Source organism: Megascapheus bottae, chromosome 2 (genome assembly GCF_031878675.1).
Source record: "Megascapheus bottae isolate mThoBot1 chromosome 2, mThoBot2.hap1, whole genome shotgun sequence".
Classification (NCBI taxonomy): domain Eukaryota; kingdom Metazoa; phylum Chordata; class Mammalia; order Rodentia; family Geomyidae; genus Megascapheus; species Megascapheus bottae.
This window is the reverse complement of record NC_143510.1, coordinates 66,825,845-66,845,266: the sequence shown is the minus strand read 5'-3', so window position 1 is coordinate 66,845,266 and position 19,422 is coordinate 66,825,845. Positions and strand designations below refer to the sequence as shown.

The following is a 19,422-nucleotide window of genomic DNA, read 5'->3' as shown; positions in this document are numbered from 1 at the left end:
CATAGGAGACCTACTGTTTAGTTATACCTGTATCGTTTTAGACACATACTTGGAAAGATGGTAATAAAATTATCCCATTTCATTACATAAACTATTGTGATTTACTTAATAAAATAAAAAGTGACTTGCATTTGCTGAAAGTTGAGATGTAAGCGTAGCAACTTTTTCCTGTGATGCAACCAACTCCCTCCGTAGCTTATGGATTTGCTGTAGGCAGTTATAAATAAATGAAAGGAAAGCCATTAGATTATTATTTAAATGTGAGAATTCAGTTGAGAAGACAAATATTATGTTTAGCTCTTTTTGTAACTTCCTTAGCTGCATCATAACCATGAGTCTCACATACAAGGATAAAAATTAGTCTCTATATTCAAACAAAGAACTCAACCTGCAAACCTAAGGAATCTAATTTGTTCCTTTAGCCACGATGGCATGACCAGAGAGTCTATTACTTTACTGGATTTGTTTATTTTCTGGAAAATCATATTTAAGCATTCAGGTAGGAAACTGTTTTCTGTAAACTTTATATCTGTCATCTGCATGTTTTTATGTTCTTTTTAGTCAAAGATAGTCCATGTTATTTTCCTGAAAATTTCAGACATATTTTGCTATATGTATTTTGACTTTCTATATTCTGACAACTTTTTAAAAGCTGTAGTATTTGGAAGTTGAGTTTTAGTCAAAATTTAGTAAGTCCATAGTTGAAAATTATTTTTGTTTTTTGAGTTCCCTACATATTCTAGGCTGTCCTTAAATTCGTGTCTCAATTTCTTGAGGGCTGAGATTACAGGTATGTGCTACCCTATCATGTAGAAAATAAATTTATATGACGGAATTATAATGTAACCAGAGAAGCTTTTTCAAATACTTTCCAAAAGCCCTTATTGAGTTGCTATAACCTATGATCAGAAATGCTTTGTAGCTATCTACAATGTAAATATAAGTTAGTAACATCATTAATTTCATACAACTAACTAGTTGAAACAACAAACTAAACACGCTAAGGTGGTTTTGTTTTTTATTAAGTTCACATCTAAATAAAGCTAAATACTAAAAGAATGGGCATATCGTACCATATTTAAAAATTTTAGTTAGACCATATTCCAGTGGCTCACACCTACAATTCCAGCCACTCAGAAGGCTAAGATTGGAGGATCACTGTTCAATGACAAACCGGGCCTTAAAATTTTTACCTACAATTAACCAGAAAAAAAATTTGAAGTAGAATTCTGGCTCAAACGTTGGACTATTACCATTGAGCAAAGAAAATCAGTATGTTGCAAGATAAATTAAATAATGATTAACTAAGATAAAACATTAAAAAAACAGAAAATACATTCTACAAATGTATTTCTGGTCTCAAGAAATTTCAATTACTTAAGACACTCACGGAGCATTTCAATTTTTTTTCGGACATGGGACTTGAACTCTGGGTCTAGGTGTTATCCCTGAGCTCTTCAGCTCAAGGCTATTGCCCCATCCCTTGAGCCACGGAGCCACTTCTGTTTTTCTAGTATTTAATTTGAGATAAAAGTCTCATGGACTTCAGTGCCTGGACTGGCTTTGAATCACAATCCTCAGATCTCAGCCACCTGAGTAACTAGGATTACAGGCTTGTATTTTTATGGTATTTCTTCAAAAACAAGTGCTCTATTGTTAGAATTAGACCACTGAAATACTTCAGTTTGAAAGAATATTCTAAACATAGTTCATTAACTTTCTTTTTTCACTCTTCACAATACATTTTGTGGAAAAGAAATGAAGGTCAATGTTAAGATACTCAGAAAAGAAAAAAATTCTTAACTAAAAGCTATGACAGGCATATCTATCTATCTATACATGTGTATGTATATGCACACATAGCCATCCAAATATGACTTCAGTCCATTTCTATTTTTAACTCAGTGTTCCCAACTACTATCTGAGCACACAAATGTAATGAAAATTTCAAATACTTGCATCAAGTAGAACATCTATTATATTCCTTTTTTGCTGTTGTTGGATATAAAGTTATAGTGATATTTGTTAGCTCATATTATAAAACCATTACTCAAATTATCCTCTTGTTTGCTTGTCTAGCTGTTTTTGTCATGAATCCCATTGCTGTGTGCAGATGCTGATGCTATGGATTGAAGTCAGGGCCCGTGGGATGTCTCTTAGCAATTTTTTTTTCTCAAGGCTATTTTATTCTTACATATCTTAAAAGGAATTTCCAAATTAAGTGTCTTCTCTGTGAGTCAAGTTTCTTTAAAATTAAATCTGGGAAAAGATGGGTGTGATGGTACATGCTTTGCAATCCTAGAACTCAGGAGGCTGAGGCAGGAGGACTGTGAGTTTAAAGGCAGGCTGGGCTAGATAATCAGTTCCATGTGACTTGTGCTAAAAATCTGTCTTAAATATACATATAGTTATATAAAAATTATATATTATATACACAAAAATAAGCATATATATACATACATGCATGCATAAATATACACATATAGAAAATCAGTCAACAACTATAAAGTGATTGCTTTTTCCAAACTTGTGACCTATTATAGGTCCTATGTACTTCCTGTTCACACATTCCTTCTTCAATGATTTAATGATTGCCTACAATGACAGACAACTTACTAGGTGTTGAGCTAGAACAAAATTTATAATGTGAGAGGGGAGCTTGCTGCTAAAACTTTATTTGTGCTTAAATGGCAATATCTAAGACTACAGCCTCACTGGGATACTTGTTTTGTGTAGTTATGTGATTGTGTGACAGAGCCCTCTAGTGGTACCAACACTTGCCAGAAATGGAAGCTAAAATAATCACATAAACATGTTATAGGCATTTACCTCTGAATGGGCCTTTTCTTCTGCCTGTAAAAGGTAAAAAAAAAAAAAAAAAAAAAGAATCTTAACTAAAAGGTCAGTATCAATCCATGCACCATATATGAATGCATAAGATAGAGCTGTAAAGTGTGTTAAAATGTCTTTCCCATCTAATGTAAGAACAAAGAAAGATACATGATTATTCACTTAATGTAAAACCAAAACACTACCCACTATAAAAATGAACATTACAGTTAAAACATATGGTATTTAAAGGTAAAGGTTATTTATTCATGGATATAAAATATACTTTAAAAGAAAGAATAGAATTAAAACACATTAAGATTTAGACAGTATCCAATACACATACACACCATCACTACCACACCTCCACTACCACCACCACCACCACCAAATCATTATAACACTATCCAAAATATTGATACAGAAAGTGTGCTGCAAGAAATTGTGGAGATCTTTACCCAAAATATGTAAGTAAATGCTTTATTCTTTTTATATGCAATTCTACATAAATCTAAGGGAAACCCGGACCTCTATGAAGAAAGACTGGGAGCCTAGTGAAATGGGATAAATGAGTAAAAAAGAAAAAAGAGGACTCATAGAGTCAGAATACTTGATACCCACGTGTGATGATAAATGTACAATGAATCTGGGAGAAGAAACAGCTGGGACTAGGGAGACAGTAAAGAAAGCAGTTGACTCTTACAAAGAAACACTAGACATAGAATTCAACATGCAACCCCCTGATACAACTGTAAAAGTGTTTAGAAGGTAAAAAAGAACCACAGAAACTAGACATGAATGGCTCCTATTTTATTTGCTTTAGTAACTAATATTCAATGTATTGGCTTCAAGTCAGTAAAACTCCACTACTTCTAGTGTGAAGGTGGTAATAAAAGGCTTTGCTCAGTGTCATGGCCATGCAGCTTTTGGAGATGACACTTACCGTAGAATAAAGAGAGGAAGTACTGGAGACCAGTGATAATGAAGAGCCATGAACTGAAAAAAATTAGGACAGTAAAATTAACGAAGTCCACTAATAAATTCTAGGACTTTCCTGGGAAAGTACAGAACAAATTATTAAAATAACTAAAGCAACAGATGTAAGTTTTTAGATGCTGAGAACTCATGCGTTATCCATTTTTGGAAATCAAGGTGTTGGGACATGGAAAGGCTCCGTAAAATAGTAACTTCATCAAATAACTGAACTTATTTGAAAGACGTGAGCACTATAAGCACGTTTTTCCTAGAATGCAAGCTATAGAAAAATTCTCATTGGGAATGAAGATGTGAGTCAGTCTGGTAGAGAGCTACTCCATGAGCAGAAATGTCAGGTGTTAAGTCCTGTTCTCAAACAAAAAAATTCTTATGAAGAGAAAATCAGGGCAGCCCAAGCTAAAGAAAAGATGTCATGAACTTTTAAAATTAAAAAATCCTTACATACTGGATTTTATTCTCATGCAATAAAAATCATCTGTAGAATTTTTTTCACATGGGTTTCCAGGGAATAACAATATGGAATGTTGTTTATGATAAACTGACTATGTTCTTTTAAATGTAGAATCATTTTTTAGCAATTCTAGTAATATAAAAATACTTCTATTTAAAGGTGGCATCTCACAAAAATTAAGATGGAAATGGTAGACTGTCTTTAGATACAGCACAAAAAGTGCTCATTTTTTGTTTAAAAAGCCAGTTGTTTATACTTCTATACCGCACATGTGTTACTATAACAGGTAGATCAGATTTGTATGAAAAAAAAACTTGCTACTTTTCTTAGGGAATATTATATCTCCAAACTCCAAATTCATCCCTTAAGCAAACTGAACACATGCAATACAATGTAGGAAGGTTACAACTAGATTCTGGGAAGAGAAAATGACTAAGATATATTCTAGGTGCTCACAGAAGTGGTAAATAAAAGTAAAGAGACAATTACCAATAGCCATATAAAGGCAGTTGAGATGAAAGCATTGGATGCTAAAAGAGCACAGAATAGGTGCTTAAGCCGTTCTGGCAGAGGCTGTAGGAACTTCCCTGTTATTGTAACTATAAAAGCGATAACCCCAAAACATGTCTTTGAAAATGATTATTATACATGCCCATAATCCTAGCTACTTCAGAGGCTGAGATCTGAAAATAGTGGTTTGAAGCCAGCCTACACAGGAAAGTTGGTGAAATTCTTACATCCAGTCAATTACCAAAAATGCCAAAAGTAGAGCTATGGCTCAAGTTCTAGCCTTGAGCAAAGGAAGTACAGGGATAGCACCTAAGGTCTGAGTTCAAGCCCCACTGCCAGTACCAAAAAAAAGATTAGTAAGTAGATGATGGTAAATAGAAGATTTCTAACTTCAGCAACTACTACTGTTCTGCTCTGTTATATATGCAATATCTTTGAATCAATTATTTTTCTTCAGGAGGCCCATTCTTGACCTGTAATAAATCTGATGCTGAAGAAATATGAAGCATTTAGCCTTGTGAATTAGGAAAGCTCATTTTCATTCTCTTCCTTCTGTGTATTATTTATAGATCTGCATGCTTATAGCTTGAGGCTTAGATCCTTCATTTATCCATATGAGCACTGAGCAAGCTACAAATAAAAAAATTCTCTCAATCTGCTTCAACCAGCCCTTTACTCTAGATCACCCATACTAGTTCAGTATTTGATGAATGTCAAAAAGCCATTTCTCCCACTCAGGCTGACTTTCAGCAATTCAGATGATTTATCCCATACAAATGGGAAGCCAGAATTTCCCATCATGAAACTATCATTTATTCGTAAACAAAATACTCTAGAATGCCATCAGTATGCTTAGTAAATTAATTTTAAAGTACTGTAAAGGGACTATGTACAAAACATGACAGACAGAATGTTTTCAGGAAAACAATGATTTTCTATTTCAAACTATTTTGTCTACCACACTGCAACAAGTAACATACTCCAAGGATCTAATTCCTACAGTGTTGTCACTGTAGGAAGCTCCATGGTTTGGTCAATATTCCAAAAGAGAGCATCAATTTAGTGTCAATACATCCAATCCAAAACCATGAGTTCATTCTCATAGCTTACTAAACATTTATTACAGGGTACAATAAATCAGAGGAAGAGAAAAAGGGATAAGAAAAAGTTACTCTTGATTCTCATCTCAATCTTGTGACAAAACTATAAAGTTAAGAAAACTAGGGTTAATAAGGTTAACAAAAATGTACACAAGGCTATACTATATAGTCTAAATAGTATACTTTACTACATTTGTAGTATAAATATAATAAATGAAGAGTCAGAGGCTTAACCTCTGTAGTGCTTCAAAATTGGGTATTTATGCGCAGCCTTTGAGAACTAGAATGGCAGATTTCATGCTTGTTTTCATTCAAATTATTTTGGATTTCTATAGTTTGTTGTATTTTCAGTCTACCCTTACATACTTTATAATATGCGAGGCATAGTATTTTTTTATGGGTAATTAATGTCATTAATTCAATTGGCAAGTCTGATATAATATATACACTTGCAAAATATGTACATTTGAACATTTATTAAGCTTTCTGAGCTATTTGAATAAATCGATTTAAAGCAGTAACCTACAGCTATACAAATAGATATTTTCTAGATCAGATGTAGTCTGAATTGCCATTGAATACAAAACTATGACATATAGGTATAATATGAATTCTAAACTATGATTTTTAAAAATCTGATTTTAATGACAGTTTCTAAAAATAAAATCAGCAAGGTATAACAGGGTAATTTTTACAGTTTATTTTTTTTAAACTGAGGTATCAACAAAATTTTGTTGTAATATTTGACACGTCTGGATAAAACTCTCTAAGACTTTGCATATTTCTATATGAAATCATTACATTTATCCCAAATTTCTCTGAAGCCAAATAATCTAAAAAAATTGGTCTTTCCAAAAGCATAAAGAAACAGAAGGTAATGTGGAATAAAACATCTTCAAGCTTCAGGGAGCTACAATGAGAAGGATAATTGCTTATTTATTTCATCTTCAGGAGTCCGTATGGTAGGAATAATGGCACAGCTTTTCTTTCAGAATTAAATGAAGTAACATCATCTTTACTCTCCCATATCTGCTGCTTACCTTCCTCCATGCTATCTCTGAATGAGCCTGAATGACTGATGGCACGTGGCCTTTCCTCCAGAGAAGTAGCACTCCCACAGAGCTGAGAGTCATCATAGAGATCAAAAGAAGAGTCTTGGGCTGGGATGCTATTGGAGCGCATCATGCTGGGTCCAGGAAGGTTAAACTGGGACAGATTAGTGGGACTCACTGAAAAACAAAGTACACAGTCTGTTATCCTCGGCCTTAAGCAATGAAAATAGTTTGTTGAAAGACAGTGAGAATTGGTCCCAATTCTTACAGACATGCAAATCTACACGGCATATCTATTTTAGGTAGGTCAGTATTCTGCTTGGAAGCATTAATGACAGGTACCCCTTTCATGATTAAAAAAAATGTAGCCAGGAGTTTGGCCTAGTGGTAGAGTGCTTGCCTAGCATGCACAAAGACCCTGGTTCAATTCCACAATACCACATACATTGTTTTCATTTTTGTTTAAGGTACTTGGTTTCAAGTAGAACATTGTATTCTAGATCCACAATATGAATCAACTCTTGTAAAATAAATGAAACTTTCCATATACTTTTAAGTACATCATTTAGTATATCAGTCTGAAGAACATATTGTTTACCCTTTGGTTTTGTGAGAGATATCCAAGTAAAGTGTTTTTCTATAACTTAAGAACATAAGAGCCTACTCAAGGTAAAATGTTAATGAGATATATAGTAGATCTTGAGAAGTTATGTTTATAATGACAGTCTCATTATTTAACAATAATGTAAAATATAATGCATTTACTTCGACAGTTTTTCTGATATATCCACACTAATAAGAAAACTCAGCTAAATTAATATCTATGAAATGCTTCCTTTTTTACTTGAGTGGCAACATAATGCAGTATCTAGCTTCAAAAATGGCTCCTAAGTGGCCAATATTTAATATGTACAATATTACAAGAGAAGTTACATAACAGATGTCATAAATTTACACAATATATGGGTGATAATGTGATATTCTATGTTTCCATGATTATAGAAGGTAGGGGTTCATGATGAATATATTTATGGGTGTGGATAGGAGGAAACTAGAAGTATTCAAGTATAACAGTATTTAAAATTAATAATGCCAAGTGCTGGTGGCACACACCTGTAATCCTGCCTACTCACAAGGCTAAGAAAAAGCTCACTCAGCCAGGAAAGTCTACAACAGCAGACATATTTTTACAATTAAACTGTATGCAAAAGGGCTATCAAATATATAGAACTGGGAAGCAACAGCCATAGTAATGAGTTAGTATGGTAGCCTAGAAGGTAATGAATGAAGGGGAAATGAATCTTATCAATCAATGGTTGTCATTCATGGGGAACTATCAGTGATTCCATCATATTACAAGATGCTTCACAGGAATTTTAATTAACAAAGAACAAAGTTTCTTACAAAGGTTTCTTTATATAAGTTGTACTCATCTTCCTTGAGCTGGAATAGTTCCTATGTATGGCTTGTCTACAGGAACTATATACAGTCATACTTGACTGTAGCTCACAACAATCTACTGTGAAATCATTTTATAGTGTTTTAATGTTGCTAATATAACTTACTTGAAATTCACAGTATGTCTTAAAGATCATCAATCAACACAATTTTAGTATGTAGAGTACACAAAATCTGGACATGCAAGCACTAAAATATATTTGATTGTTAAGTTTATAAATTAAGTCTATTAGCACATTACAGTTCGGCATAGATGGTTTGTTATAAAAATAACCACTGATGTTTCTAAATTATGTTTCATATTTGAAAACTGTGTGGGAAAATGAGTTCTCAAGTGTTGTATGTTATTTGGAATACATTTGTGGCTACAAACATGTTGATTTCAACTGACATGTGAACTTCAATTCATGTACACAGGGAATAAACTTACCACTGTGTCAGTGAGGCCTTGGTAAATGAAGCTTTCATTCAAACGTGATAAGCAAGTCATTTTTAGTCTATCAAGTCTTACATTCTAGACAACATTTAATCAGTCATTCTTTGAGACACAGTAAATGTTGAAGTACTTCCCGCACCAAAGAATCATGGAATAAGTGAATTTCATCAATATTATGGTAGAAAGAGTCAACTTAATGGCAACTGATTTTAAAAAAGGGATAGGAGCCCTGCTTTTTGTTTTTGTTTATTTGTGGTATTTTGGGGGGTGGGCTCTGGTCACAGGACTTGAACTCTGGGCCTGGGTGCTGTCCCTGAGATCTTCAGCTCAAGGCTAGTACCCTACCACTTTGAGCAACAGCATTGCCTCTAGGAGGACCTGTATTTTAACCTATAGTATTTGAGTTATATTTCAGGAAGACTATAAAATGAGATTTTTTTTATTCTTGTGACCTTACAAAAACATTTTCAGTTCATCCTCTGATGTCAAACAATCAGGTTTTTTCTCATGATACATAAATCTAATACTATTTTTTGGCATTATGGTCAGATATCTCATCACTGTGTAGATTTTACACTATCAATCTTGGCACTGGAAAGAATATGCTTGCTCACTGCTGGGCCCATGACTCAAGTAGTAGAGTGTCTGCCCAGTAAGAGCTAAAAGCCTAGTACTGCCTTTCCAGAAGAAAAGGAAGGAAGAGGAGAGGGGAGGGAGGAAGGAGAAATGAAGAAGGAAGGAAAGAAAAAGGATGAGTTGTTTATTAGCCCATACAGCAGCATGACCAAAATAGATCTTTCCAATTAAAAGTCCAACACAGTAGACTTACGGAATATAAGAAATAGCAAAGATTGTTGGATTCAAATCTGAAAAGTTCAAATTCCTGAAAAGTGTGGCCTATCTATAAGGGTCATAATTAGAAAGAATTTTTCTCAAGTAAAAAGTGAAACAGATATTTTACAAGTTGACTTGATGGAAGATAACTTTATTTTAAAAGCCACTGAATCTACTAAGTGATAACTAGCATGTGTATGTTTTATATATTGTTTGTTTAATATACGGGATTTGAACTTACTATGCAGATTCTCTACTATGTGAAACATACCACCATCTATTTCTGCTTGGGTCATTGTTTGAGATAGTTTCCTTTCTGTCTAAGTTGGATTGTGATATTCCTATGCAATATTCCAGCTGAAACTGAAACAATGAGTAAATGCTACCACATTTAGTGTTTTCCGTTGGGATGGGTTTGTACCACCTCTTATCCTCCCAATTTTTGCCTCCTAAGTAGCTAAGACTACAGGTGTGAGTCACTGTACTTTATTGATATTTGGCATATTTAGTCTTAATTTTTGCTATTCCTTTTGCTTCTAGTCTACTGACACAAGTGACTACATTATATAAAATGACAGTAGGTATAAACTAATCCAGTAACTCAAAATACTAAATAATTTCTTATTGTTTGTCTAAAACTATTCACATTTATAGTCATAATAAGAGTAATTATATACATATTAAGGACAGCTTTAATTTTAATAATATTAAAGAATTTGCAGTGCAAGTCATAAAAACTGCACATTGCTTTCTACCTAATTATTTCTATTTTCTATTCTCTGCAGGTAGATTATTATTTTTGCTTCAAGGGAGCCTTGAAACTGAAAGAAAAAAAATAAACAGATGCTATCACGTTTTTAAAGGAGATTTTGAATTAGAATGGAAATGTTTTTGTACTTGAGGTCAGGAGTTCAGGGACAGAATCCATGCTCTTCTACTCAGTAACAGATGACACTTTTCCAGGTCAAATGATCCTAGAGCGTGGATGGCAAACTAACAACAGTATTACCATGAAACATAGGTCATGGACAATGGCAATGTAAGGTTTAGAAGTGATTCTGTCAGCAGAAAACCATGGCACACATTTTTTTTAATGGGGAGACAAAGAGGTTCCTGCAAAACTGCAAGCTGAGGGGCCAGGAGTTTGGCCTAGTGGTAGAGTGCTTGCTTAGCATGAGCGAAAACCCAGGTTCGATTTCTCAGTGCCACATGCATAGAAAAAAAATGGAAATGGTGCTGTGGCTCAAGTGGTAGAGCTCTAGCCTTGAGAAAGTCCAAGGACAGCAGCTCAGGCCCTGAGCTCAAGCCCAGGACTGGCAAAAAACAACAACAACAACAACAGAAAAACCCCTGTAAGTTTTAGGGAACAAAGCAGAAAGTATATTACAGAATATTTTACCCAAGTTGGAAAAGTGATATTTTCCTGTGGCAGAAGATGACATGGCAGAAGGAGAGACCAGCGGTGACTGGCTGCCAGTGTCCTGCAGTCCACCAGTGGAGTGAGAACGCAACCACTCTTTGCCCTCTTCTTGGTTGGCCTGGCGAGATGATGGTGTGTATCTGCAAAAGAACACAGCTGAGCCACTGAAGTCACATCTACCAGGGCAAGGGAAAGCAAGGACAGGAAAACAATTGAGAGGAGCTCACGATCCAGACTGAACAACACAGATTGGATCTAATTAGAATTGCTCAGTTCTTCCAGATGATATGATACCATCTGTGAAATCCCACAGGAGAAAGGAAAGCCACTGGAGAAGAAACATTACGGTTTGGTAAGATATAGAGTTGGGAAATCATAAGCAACGAGCAGACAGACAAATTAACTGAGAAGGCTCCCAAAACATAGTGAGTGAAGGATGCGAGGAGGATGAAGACACAGACAAAACATTGGTGACAGTGGCAGGCCAGAAACCAAGGGAATGGGATGAAGGTCACAGAAAGGCAGGGGAAATGGACCACAGATTGACTACTACGCTCTTCTTGACATGTCTAGCTTTTTAATGAGGATGAGGGAAAAATGTGTTCAAGTTGGTGGAAAATAAAGTTTTTAGCACAAAAATATTGAAGTGTAGGATACTGTCAGCTGACTGTTATCACTCTAAATTTGGAAAGAGAGGAGGTAAATAGGGGAAGTTCTCAATTGACTATTGCTCACTGTGTTTCTGGAATGAATTCTTTCTTTTCCTTTCTTTCCCTCCAAGCATATTTATTAAGCACATAAAAGGTTAACCTGAAGATGCAGGCACTTGTGAGAAATGTGAACACTAAGCAGGGCCTCTGTTCTCATCCATAATTCTATTTTTGCCACTCCAGAAGCTTGAACTTAGGGACTGAGTACTGTCCTTGAACTTTCTCAAGGCTATAGCTCTACTACTTGAGCCACAGCTCTGCTTCCAGCCTTTTATGTATATGTGGTACCAAGGATCAAATCTATGGCTTTGTGCAAGCTAGGCGAGTACTCCACCACTAGGCCACACACCCAGCCCTTCATATATACTTCTGTTAGGTATCTACACCGTGGAAGCTACAGGAGTCACTCCTAATCAAGTGACCTAAGTACAATCTGCTGGTCACACTGCTAGTATCAAATCTCTCTTAGGAGCATGCCATAGCTCCTCAGATAAAAGTACACAAGAATGTGTTATATACATACAAAAAATGTTGCTTATTTTGAATTCATCATTTTGAGATTAAATGATATCACATTTATTTGAGCTTAAATTGATCTAATAAATACCAACAGCCCTAAAATAATAATTATTCATTTCTTTTTTTCCCCAAAAATGATTTGGTAAAGATCATATCCTCAATTATAGTATTTTTTTGATATGGTGAAAATATGTTCTCTTTGAGTCAAACAGGGATAACCTTCAACCTTTTCATAATTACTGACTATGTCTGTAGACTAAGTGGATATTGGGGTTTCATAGAAATGTCTTCAACATGCGATCTAGGGAAGTGATTTTTATCTTAATTTGGAGAAGTAAATTTTGCAATTCTACCAAAAGTTATTGCTCCTTCCAAGAACAAAGCCTGGGACCAATTCTTTCATGAATCTCAGTACTTCAAAACAACAACAGAGATACAAGGATCAATTTGAGTCACCACAACGGTTATCCTCTTGTATCTCTTCCTAAAACCCAAATGACTCACCAACATTTAGAGCCAGAGAAAGCATCAAGATTAAAAGTGATTTCATATTCAATGTCAGGTACGACATTGCCAACAAACAAAGAAAGAGGAAGCAAGACAGCACAGAGGGTTTATGTGACAATAGAAAAAGGCAACAATTGTGCTGAGAGAAATATATACCTGAGTCCCTTTTTGGGTAGTGTATTTCTGTCAAGCTGCATGCTGTTAAAACAAAGAAAACCCCTAAGGACATAATGTAAACAAAACCTCCAAATTAAACATCCAACAAAAAATGATTCTTTGAACTACACAAAATAACATTTTGGTAATACATACATACAATGCTTAGGCCACTGGTAAAGGCCAGCTAAAGTTGAAGAGAGCCATTGCTATAACACATATCCATAATTACTAAAAGATTGATTAAATCCGCTGTTCATGTAATTGCTGTCTATATTATATCTCAGCTATCATCATCTTCTGTTTGTGCAAATGACTAGACTTTTGCTTTGGCTTCACTTGAAAGAGAAACACAGAGATTCTCCAAGTTACACTGACGAGTTCCCAGGATTAGAGAGAACTAAAAGCATCACTATTTAAGATGCATTCTCTTACCACAAAGTTATTTTTAGTAAAGGTATATTTCCATTTATGTGTAAGAGGAGAAACAGCATATAATGAGTATATTCTTAAAACCATGTTCCTGATATCAAATATTTAAAAACTAAGGAATTTAAGCTACATCATCATTTAGAAACTGATTAGATGTTTAAGAGGATACAAATTATATAATTTCCATTTTAAAGAATTCTCAATTGGTCATATGTAGGAATGACAAGATATATCTATAGGAAATGAGAAGTGACTTCTGAAAGAAGAGGTAGTGTGTCAACTATGAACTGAGACAAGTCTGAGGACTCTGACATATGGATAACCAAAGTAATATTAATGCAAATTTGCAGAGACATTGCTTTCTTCGTTTAGAAACTCAAATGATCAGAATTAAACACAGAGTTTATGCATAATGGAGATGATATAATGGATATGAACACATTGATTTAATGTTTAATCACTCAAAATCAAAGCTAAAATGTTTTCATGTATACTCCATTAGTTAGTACTGTAATGGCTAGCACTAAATGGCCTTAAACAAATTTTATTGGGAATAGCCACAGAAGGCTGTTACTATATTACATAAAAGCCTGTTCCAGCATGTAGCTTTTCTATAGATGTCTTTTTACTAGTCTAGATAAATAAAAAGAATCACACTGAATTAATATGGAGAAATCTCTCCACAAGAGATAATGTATGCTAAAGTATTCTTGTGGCCATAGACAAATGGATGATCTTCATGGGTACAAATCAAGGTATAATCTTACAAAGAAAATTGCCAATGGACACATAAGAATTACCTGTCTATTTGTCATTTACTGAAAACAGGGAAACTACTGCATTTAAATTTACCAGTGTAATTAAAAGATTTAGCTACGTGAGTCTAGATTTTAGTATATTCATATGCAGTCTCTCTGTAGACCTCTAAAAGATGTCAACTCATATTGTCAAGTGCCATGAGGTGGTAAGAACGAGGCACGCAAGGATTGTAGCCCATGCATTACGTCTAAAGACAATTAGTTTCAATGCAGAAAGACAAAAGCATGCCTCCCAGATTTAACATTAATGACAAAACAGAAATCTGTATAGGTGGTTATTATTTTAAATTATTTTAAAATTTTTGTTAAGCTCATGAAGACAGAACAAAGCAAAAAATAAAAATGTAGACTAGTTATGCCACCACTGGTATAGAGCCAATATAAACATTTAAAAAAATAAATGCATTCTATATGTTCTCTATCTTTCTTTATAATCATATATTTATTTTTATTAATTTTAGTGAGAAGGAATTTAAAGGAAAATTAAATGAGCATAAAACCCCACAATTTAATATTTCTTTTTTTCTTTTTTCTTTTTTTTTTTTTTGCCAGTCCTCTCCTGGGCTTGAGCTCTGGGCCTGAGGGCTGTCCTTGGCTTTTCTCAAGGTTATAGCCCTACCACATGAGCCACAGCACCATTTCTGGTTTTTTCTATGTATGTGGTCCTGAGGAATAGAACCTAGGGCTTTGTGAATGCTAGGCAAGCACTCTACCAGGGCCAAACTCCCAGCCCTAATTTAATATTTCTAAACTAAGAATACAAAAGTATCCTAAAGGACATCCTGAACTTACATATATCTCTATTTCTTTAATGAATCTCTAACTCATTGACTAAATATTTAGACTCTAAACTTTCACTTATACATGGTTCTGTAGTTTCTTTAACCTTCCCCCAAAAATGTGTTGACAAATTACATTTGTTTAAGCCACTATCACTAATTCATGACATCCCGTTTGTCTTCAATACCTTGCTGTGTATTTTAAAAGTTTCGATGATCAGCTGTTATTTAGAATTTTGTTACAAAGAATAGAAATTGCACACTGTTTTGCATCAAAAATTATTGCAATCCAAGGCTGGATGCAAATAGCTCATGCCTAGGATACTAGTTGTTCAGAAGGTGAAGATATGAGGATCGAGTTTGAAGCCAGCCTGGATAGGAAAGTGGGTGAGAGAGACTCTGATTGTCTATTTAATCACCAACACCACAACAAAATACAACTGTGGTAGAGCACTATCCTGATAAAGGGCAGTACACTAGCCCTGAGTTCAGTCCCCCTGCACACACACACTCAATCACACACAAATATTTCAATCCAGTGATTTCCAAGAAGGAATTGATATACTCTTTATGCACTATACCTATGAAGACATTCATAATTATACTTCATGGCTTAATATATTTTATAAAGAATGAAAGGCAAACATTCTCACTTATTCAAATGTTTCAATTATATTATAGTCTTATTGAGATTGTCCTAATACCAAGTAATTATAAATAATATTTACTTAAAGACAGTAAGAAACTATATATTTGAGGAGTACTTTTAAATTAATTTTAAATTTATTAATTCATTAATATTGACTTAAGCTAAAATATAGATTAGAATAAAATATTAGACTGCATTCCATTAAAACTATGATGTCAGTTTTAATGTGTGGCTTACCTGGCTTTGATGTGAGAGTTATCTGAATACAACTGACTATATTTGACTACTTGACTATAACTCTGAGTTTAATTTAAGCTGTGAATGCTGAAGAAGTAGGTAGATGTCTAAATTGCCAATTTACCATAGTTATTTGTGAACGAATAATTTTGATTTTGGAGGGTGGTTCTTCCTATTATATGTAAACATTTCTATGGTATGATTGATTTGATTGTCAATATGTTATTTGAATTTTCCACATCTGAGGATATACTGAGGATATACTCATTAACATGGGCCATTTTATACATTTTCATTATACTTTCAGTTTCTTCTTCTAAGTTTAAGTAAAACATCAATGTCCATTTAAAGTGCTGAAACAAGAATCTAAAATGTTACAGGAAGCTGAACTTCTTTGGCAGAAGGCCAAATACAGGTTTTTATGAATGCAGTATATTGGTAAAATGACAAGGGAAGTGGGTCCCACTTGGTTTCTATCACCCACTCATCTGCCTTACACCTTTTGGCTCAGGATTTTCTCTCATGATGGCAAAAGCATTCTGTAATCAGTAGCCCATCTCAGTCAGTGTGGAGCACCAATATTTCAATTAGCTGAAAACTTCTTTTATGAGAGGAAGATCCACTTGCATGAATGCCAAGAGGCTTTGTTAGGTTCTGGGTTTCCAATTTCAACAAAAAGGAAAACTAAAGCTGGCAGTCTTTCTTGCCTATAATCCTAGTTATTTAGGAGGTTTAAATCTGAGGATCACAGTCAAGGATCATAGCTTGGGCTGTAAAGTCTTTGAGACTCTTACCACCAATGAAACAGTAAAACATAAGAAATAGAGCTGTGGGTTAAGTGGTAGAGTGCTAAACTTGAACAACAACTAAATCTTAGGGACTGTACCCAGGTCCTGAGTTCAAACTCTAGGACCAGCGCGCGCGTGCGCGCGCACGCGCGCACACACACACACACACACACACACACACACACGGGGGGAGGGGGAGGGGGAAAGAGGTGGGGAGGGAGGGAGGGAGGGAGAGGGAGGGGAGGGAGGGGGGAGAGAGAAATTGAATAGAGGAGACAGTTTTAGATTAAGGGACACTATAGAGAATGTCTAGGTAAAATTTTTAGTTTTGTGCCAATCCTAGGGTTTAAATTCAGGATTTCAGATCTATCCCTGAGCTTTTGTGCTTGAGGTTATAGCTCCAATTCCTTCTCCTTTATTGTGATTATTTGGAGATAAAAGTATCACAGACTTTCTTGGCTTTGAACAGTGATCCTCGTATCTCACCTTTCTGAGTAGTTAGGATTACAAGCATAAGCAACCGGTACCTGATGCAGGTAAGGATGTTAGTTTACACTTTCAGAATTTACTTTGAACATAAGGATGAGGGCTTGGAAAAGAGGATTTAGATCCTCATCAATAACAGAGTACAGGCTTATAGGAAGATGCCAGATTTTTTTTGTGACTTTTTTACCAGAAGAATACAAGTCACAAAACCAAGACTATTTCTGAAAGATTTTTGTGTCACGAAACAAATACTATTACACATTATGATTATTATTATGATTGTGTTCATTATATATATATGTGAGTAGGAAGAAAATGGCAGTATTTGAGATTAAAGGTCCATACCAAATATCTTAAAAATGGATTCTTTTGTGGGGGATAGAGGGGTAATGGGAATCTAGAGTCTTAGTAGTGGTACATTCTGATCTCTACATCAGGTAGAAAATGTCTTCATATTCTCTATTTTGCATTTGAACAGTATTATAATTAATGGAAACACCTTGTAATATGATCACTACTAATCACTTGTAGTATGATTACTGTGTGATCACTATTAAAAATGGTGCTAGTGTATCCTTTTTTTTCTTTTCTTTTCTTTTCTTTTTTGCCAGTCCTGGGGCTTGAACTCAGGGTCTGAGCACTGCCCATGGGCTTTCTTAAGACTAGTGCTCTACCACTTGAGCCACAGTACCAATTCCGGCTTTTTTCTATGTATGTGGTAGGGAGAAATTGAACCCAGGTTTTTGTGCATGCTAGATAAGCATTCTACCACTAGGTCTGTATTATTTCCTTGAAGAATGAACTAGTACTGGGAGACAGTGAAGCAAGTGGTGATGCTGTCCATAAAGAAATGTACTTCTTTCCTGACTCATGTAACTGTCATCTTTTGTTTAGTAAAGATTTTTTAATAATAAAAAATATGCACTACTGGTAACTGGAAGATTAAGTAGAATTTACCCAGGGATCTTTTGGCTACTTTTTTCAGAGAAATTCAAATAACACGATTTTAACATAATGCTCAGAGCATTATTATAGAATCCATTTAAAATTAGCCTTAAAATGTGCAAATTAGGAGGCCAGTAATTTTGCCTAGTGGTAGAGTGCTTGCCTAGCATGCGCAAAGACCCAGGTTCAATTCCGTGGTACCACATACCTAGAAAAAGCCAGACATGGTGCAGTGACACAAGTGGTAGAGCTCGAGCCTTGAGAAAGTACAAGGAAAGTGCTCAGGTCCTGAGTTCAAGCCATAGGACTGGCAAAATAAATGTGCAAATTAGAAAGAAATATTACTATGGGGCATAAGTCAAATCACTAAAATGTCTCAAGAAGACATTATGCAGAATATGAATACATGTATGAAATATTTTTAAATTGTCAACTGGCTGTAAGTATACACATTCCTCTTAAGAGCCTTAATGATCCAATCACCCTGCCCTTAGCAGTTTTCTTCCTCCACAAATTGTGTAATAATATTAAAACAAAGGCTTGGCTTCCTCAATCTTAAGTCCTTTCCATCTTCTGTCACTCACAGTGAAATCAAGGAGATTTAACAGAGGGAGGGGTTGAGCACAGAGCAGGGAAGAAGGGCTGAGGATTTCACAAAGGCCTCCAGGAAAGCTCACCTTTCTGAGAGAGTAGATCTCACACTACCCGTTCTCATGAGCAGGCTCTGAACCTCGTGAGTGCCTGTGGTCAGTCCAGACAGGGAGCCATGATGGCTGAGGGGCAGGTCAATGGACTCAGAGCTCGTATGGAGACTAGTCATGGACTGGTAGCTTGGAGTGTCCTTGCTGCCAGCAGAGGAACTGCTCATATTGGCAGCCCACACCAGCCCACCTGATGTGAAAGAGTGAACCGATGCTGGGCTGGAAGCCAAGGAGTGACTTAAGCTTATAACATCTGTAGTTAAGTCTGAGGGTTTATTGAAGAGAGGGCTGCTGCTGCCACTCAGCCCACCAGCACTGCCCAAGCTGCCCGTACCAGACGATGGAGACTCCAGACTGCCTTGCCGCGCTAATGTGGTACTAGGGCTGGGTACTACTGAGGAAGATTTCACTCCCTCCGTATTAGGTGCAGGGGCAGACTTGCCACCCGCCTTGGCACCAAACAACCTAAAAGAAAAACAAATAACAACTTCAGTTGTTCCAAGAAACTAATATCCACACTTCATCCTTAGGGGTTCATCACACAGAGCCAAGAGTGCTTTGGTGTAAGGAATTGCCAAGCACTTTCTGCCTTTGTGTTACTGAACTTGA

At 35.5% G+C, this 19,422-nt stretch overlaps 1 protein-coding gene across 1 annotated transcript in view; it reads right to left on the bottom strand.

The window, feature by feature from the left end:
- Nucleotides 1–19,422, bottom strand: part of Nav3 (neuron navigator 3) — a 253,484-nt gene that overhangs the window by 45,887 nt on the left and 188,175 nt on the right. Inside the window, exons 16-22 of the mRNA XM_090328294.1 lie at nt 18,790–19,278; nt 12,979–13,020; nt 11,066–11,226; nt 6,927–7,115; nt 3,773–3,825; nt 2,830–2,853; nt 130–207 (exon numbers count right to left, since the gene is read on the bottom strand). Of these exons, the coding sequence (XP_090184420.1) occupies nt 130–207; nt 2,830–2,853; nt 3,773–3,825; nt 6,927–7,115; nt 11,066–11,226; nt 12,979–13,020; nt 18,790–19,278 (1,036 nt within the window). The remainder of the gene's footprint in view (nt 1–129; nt 208–2,829; nt 2,854–3,772; nt 3,826–6,926; nt 7,116–11,065; nt 11,227–12,978; nt 13,021–18,789; nt 19,279–19,422) is intronic.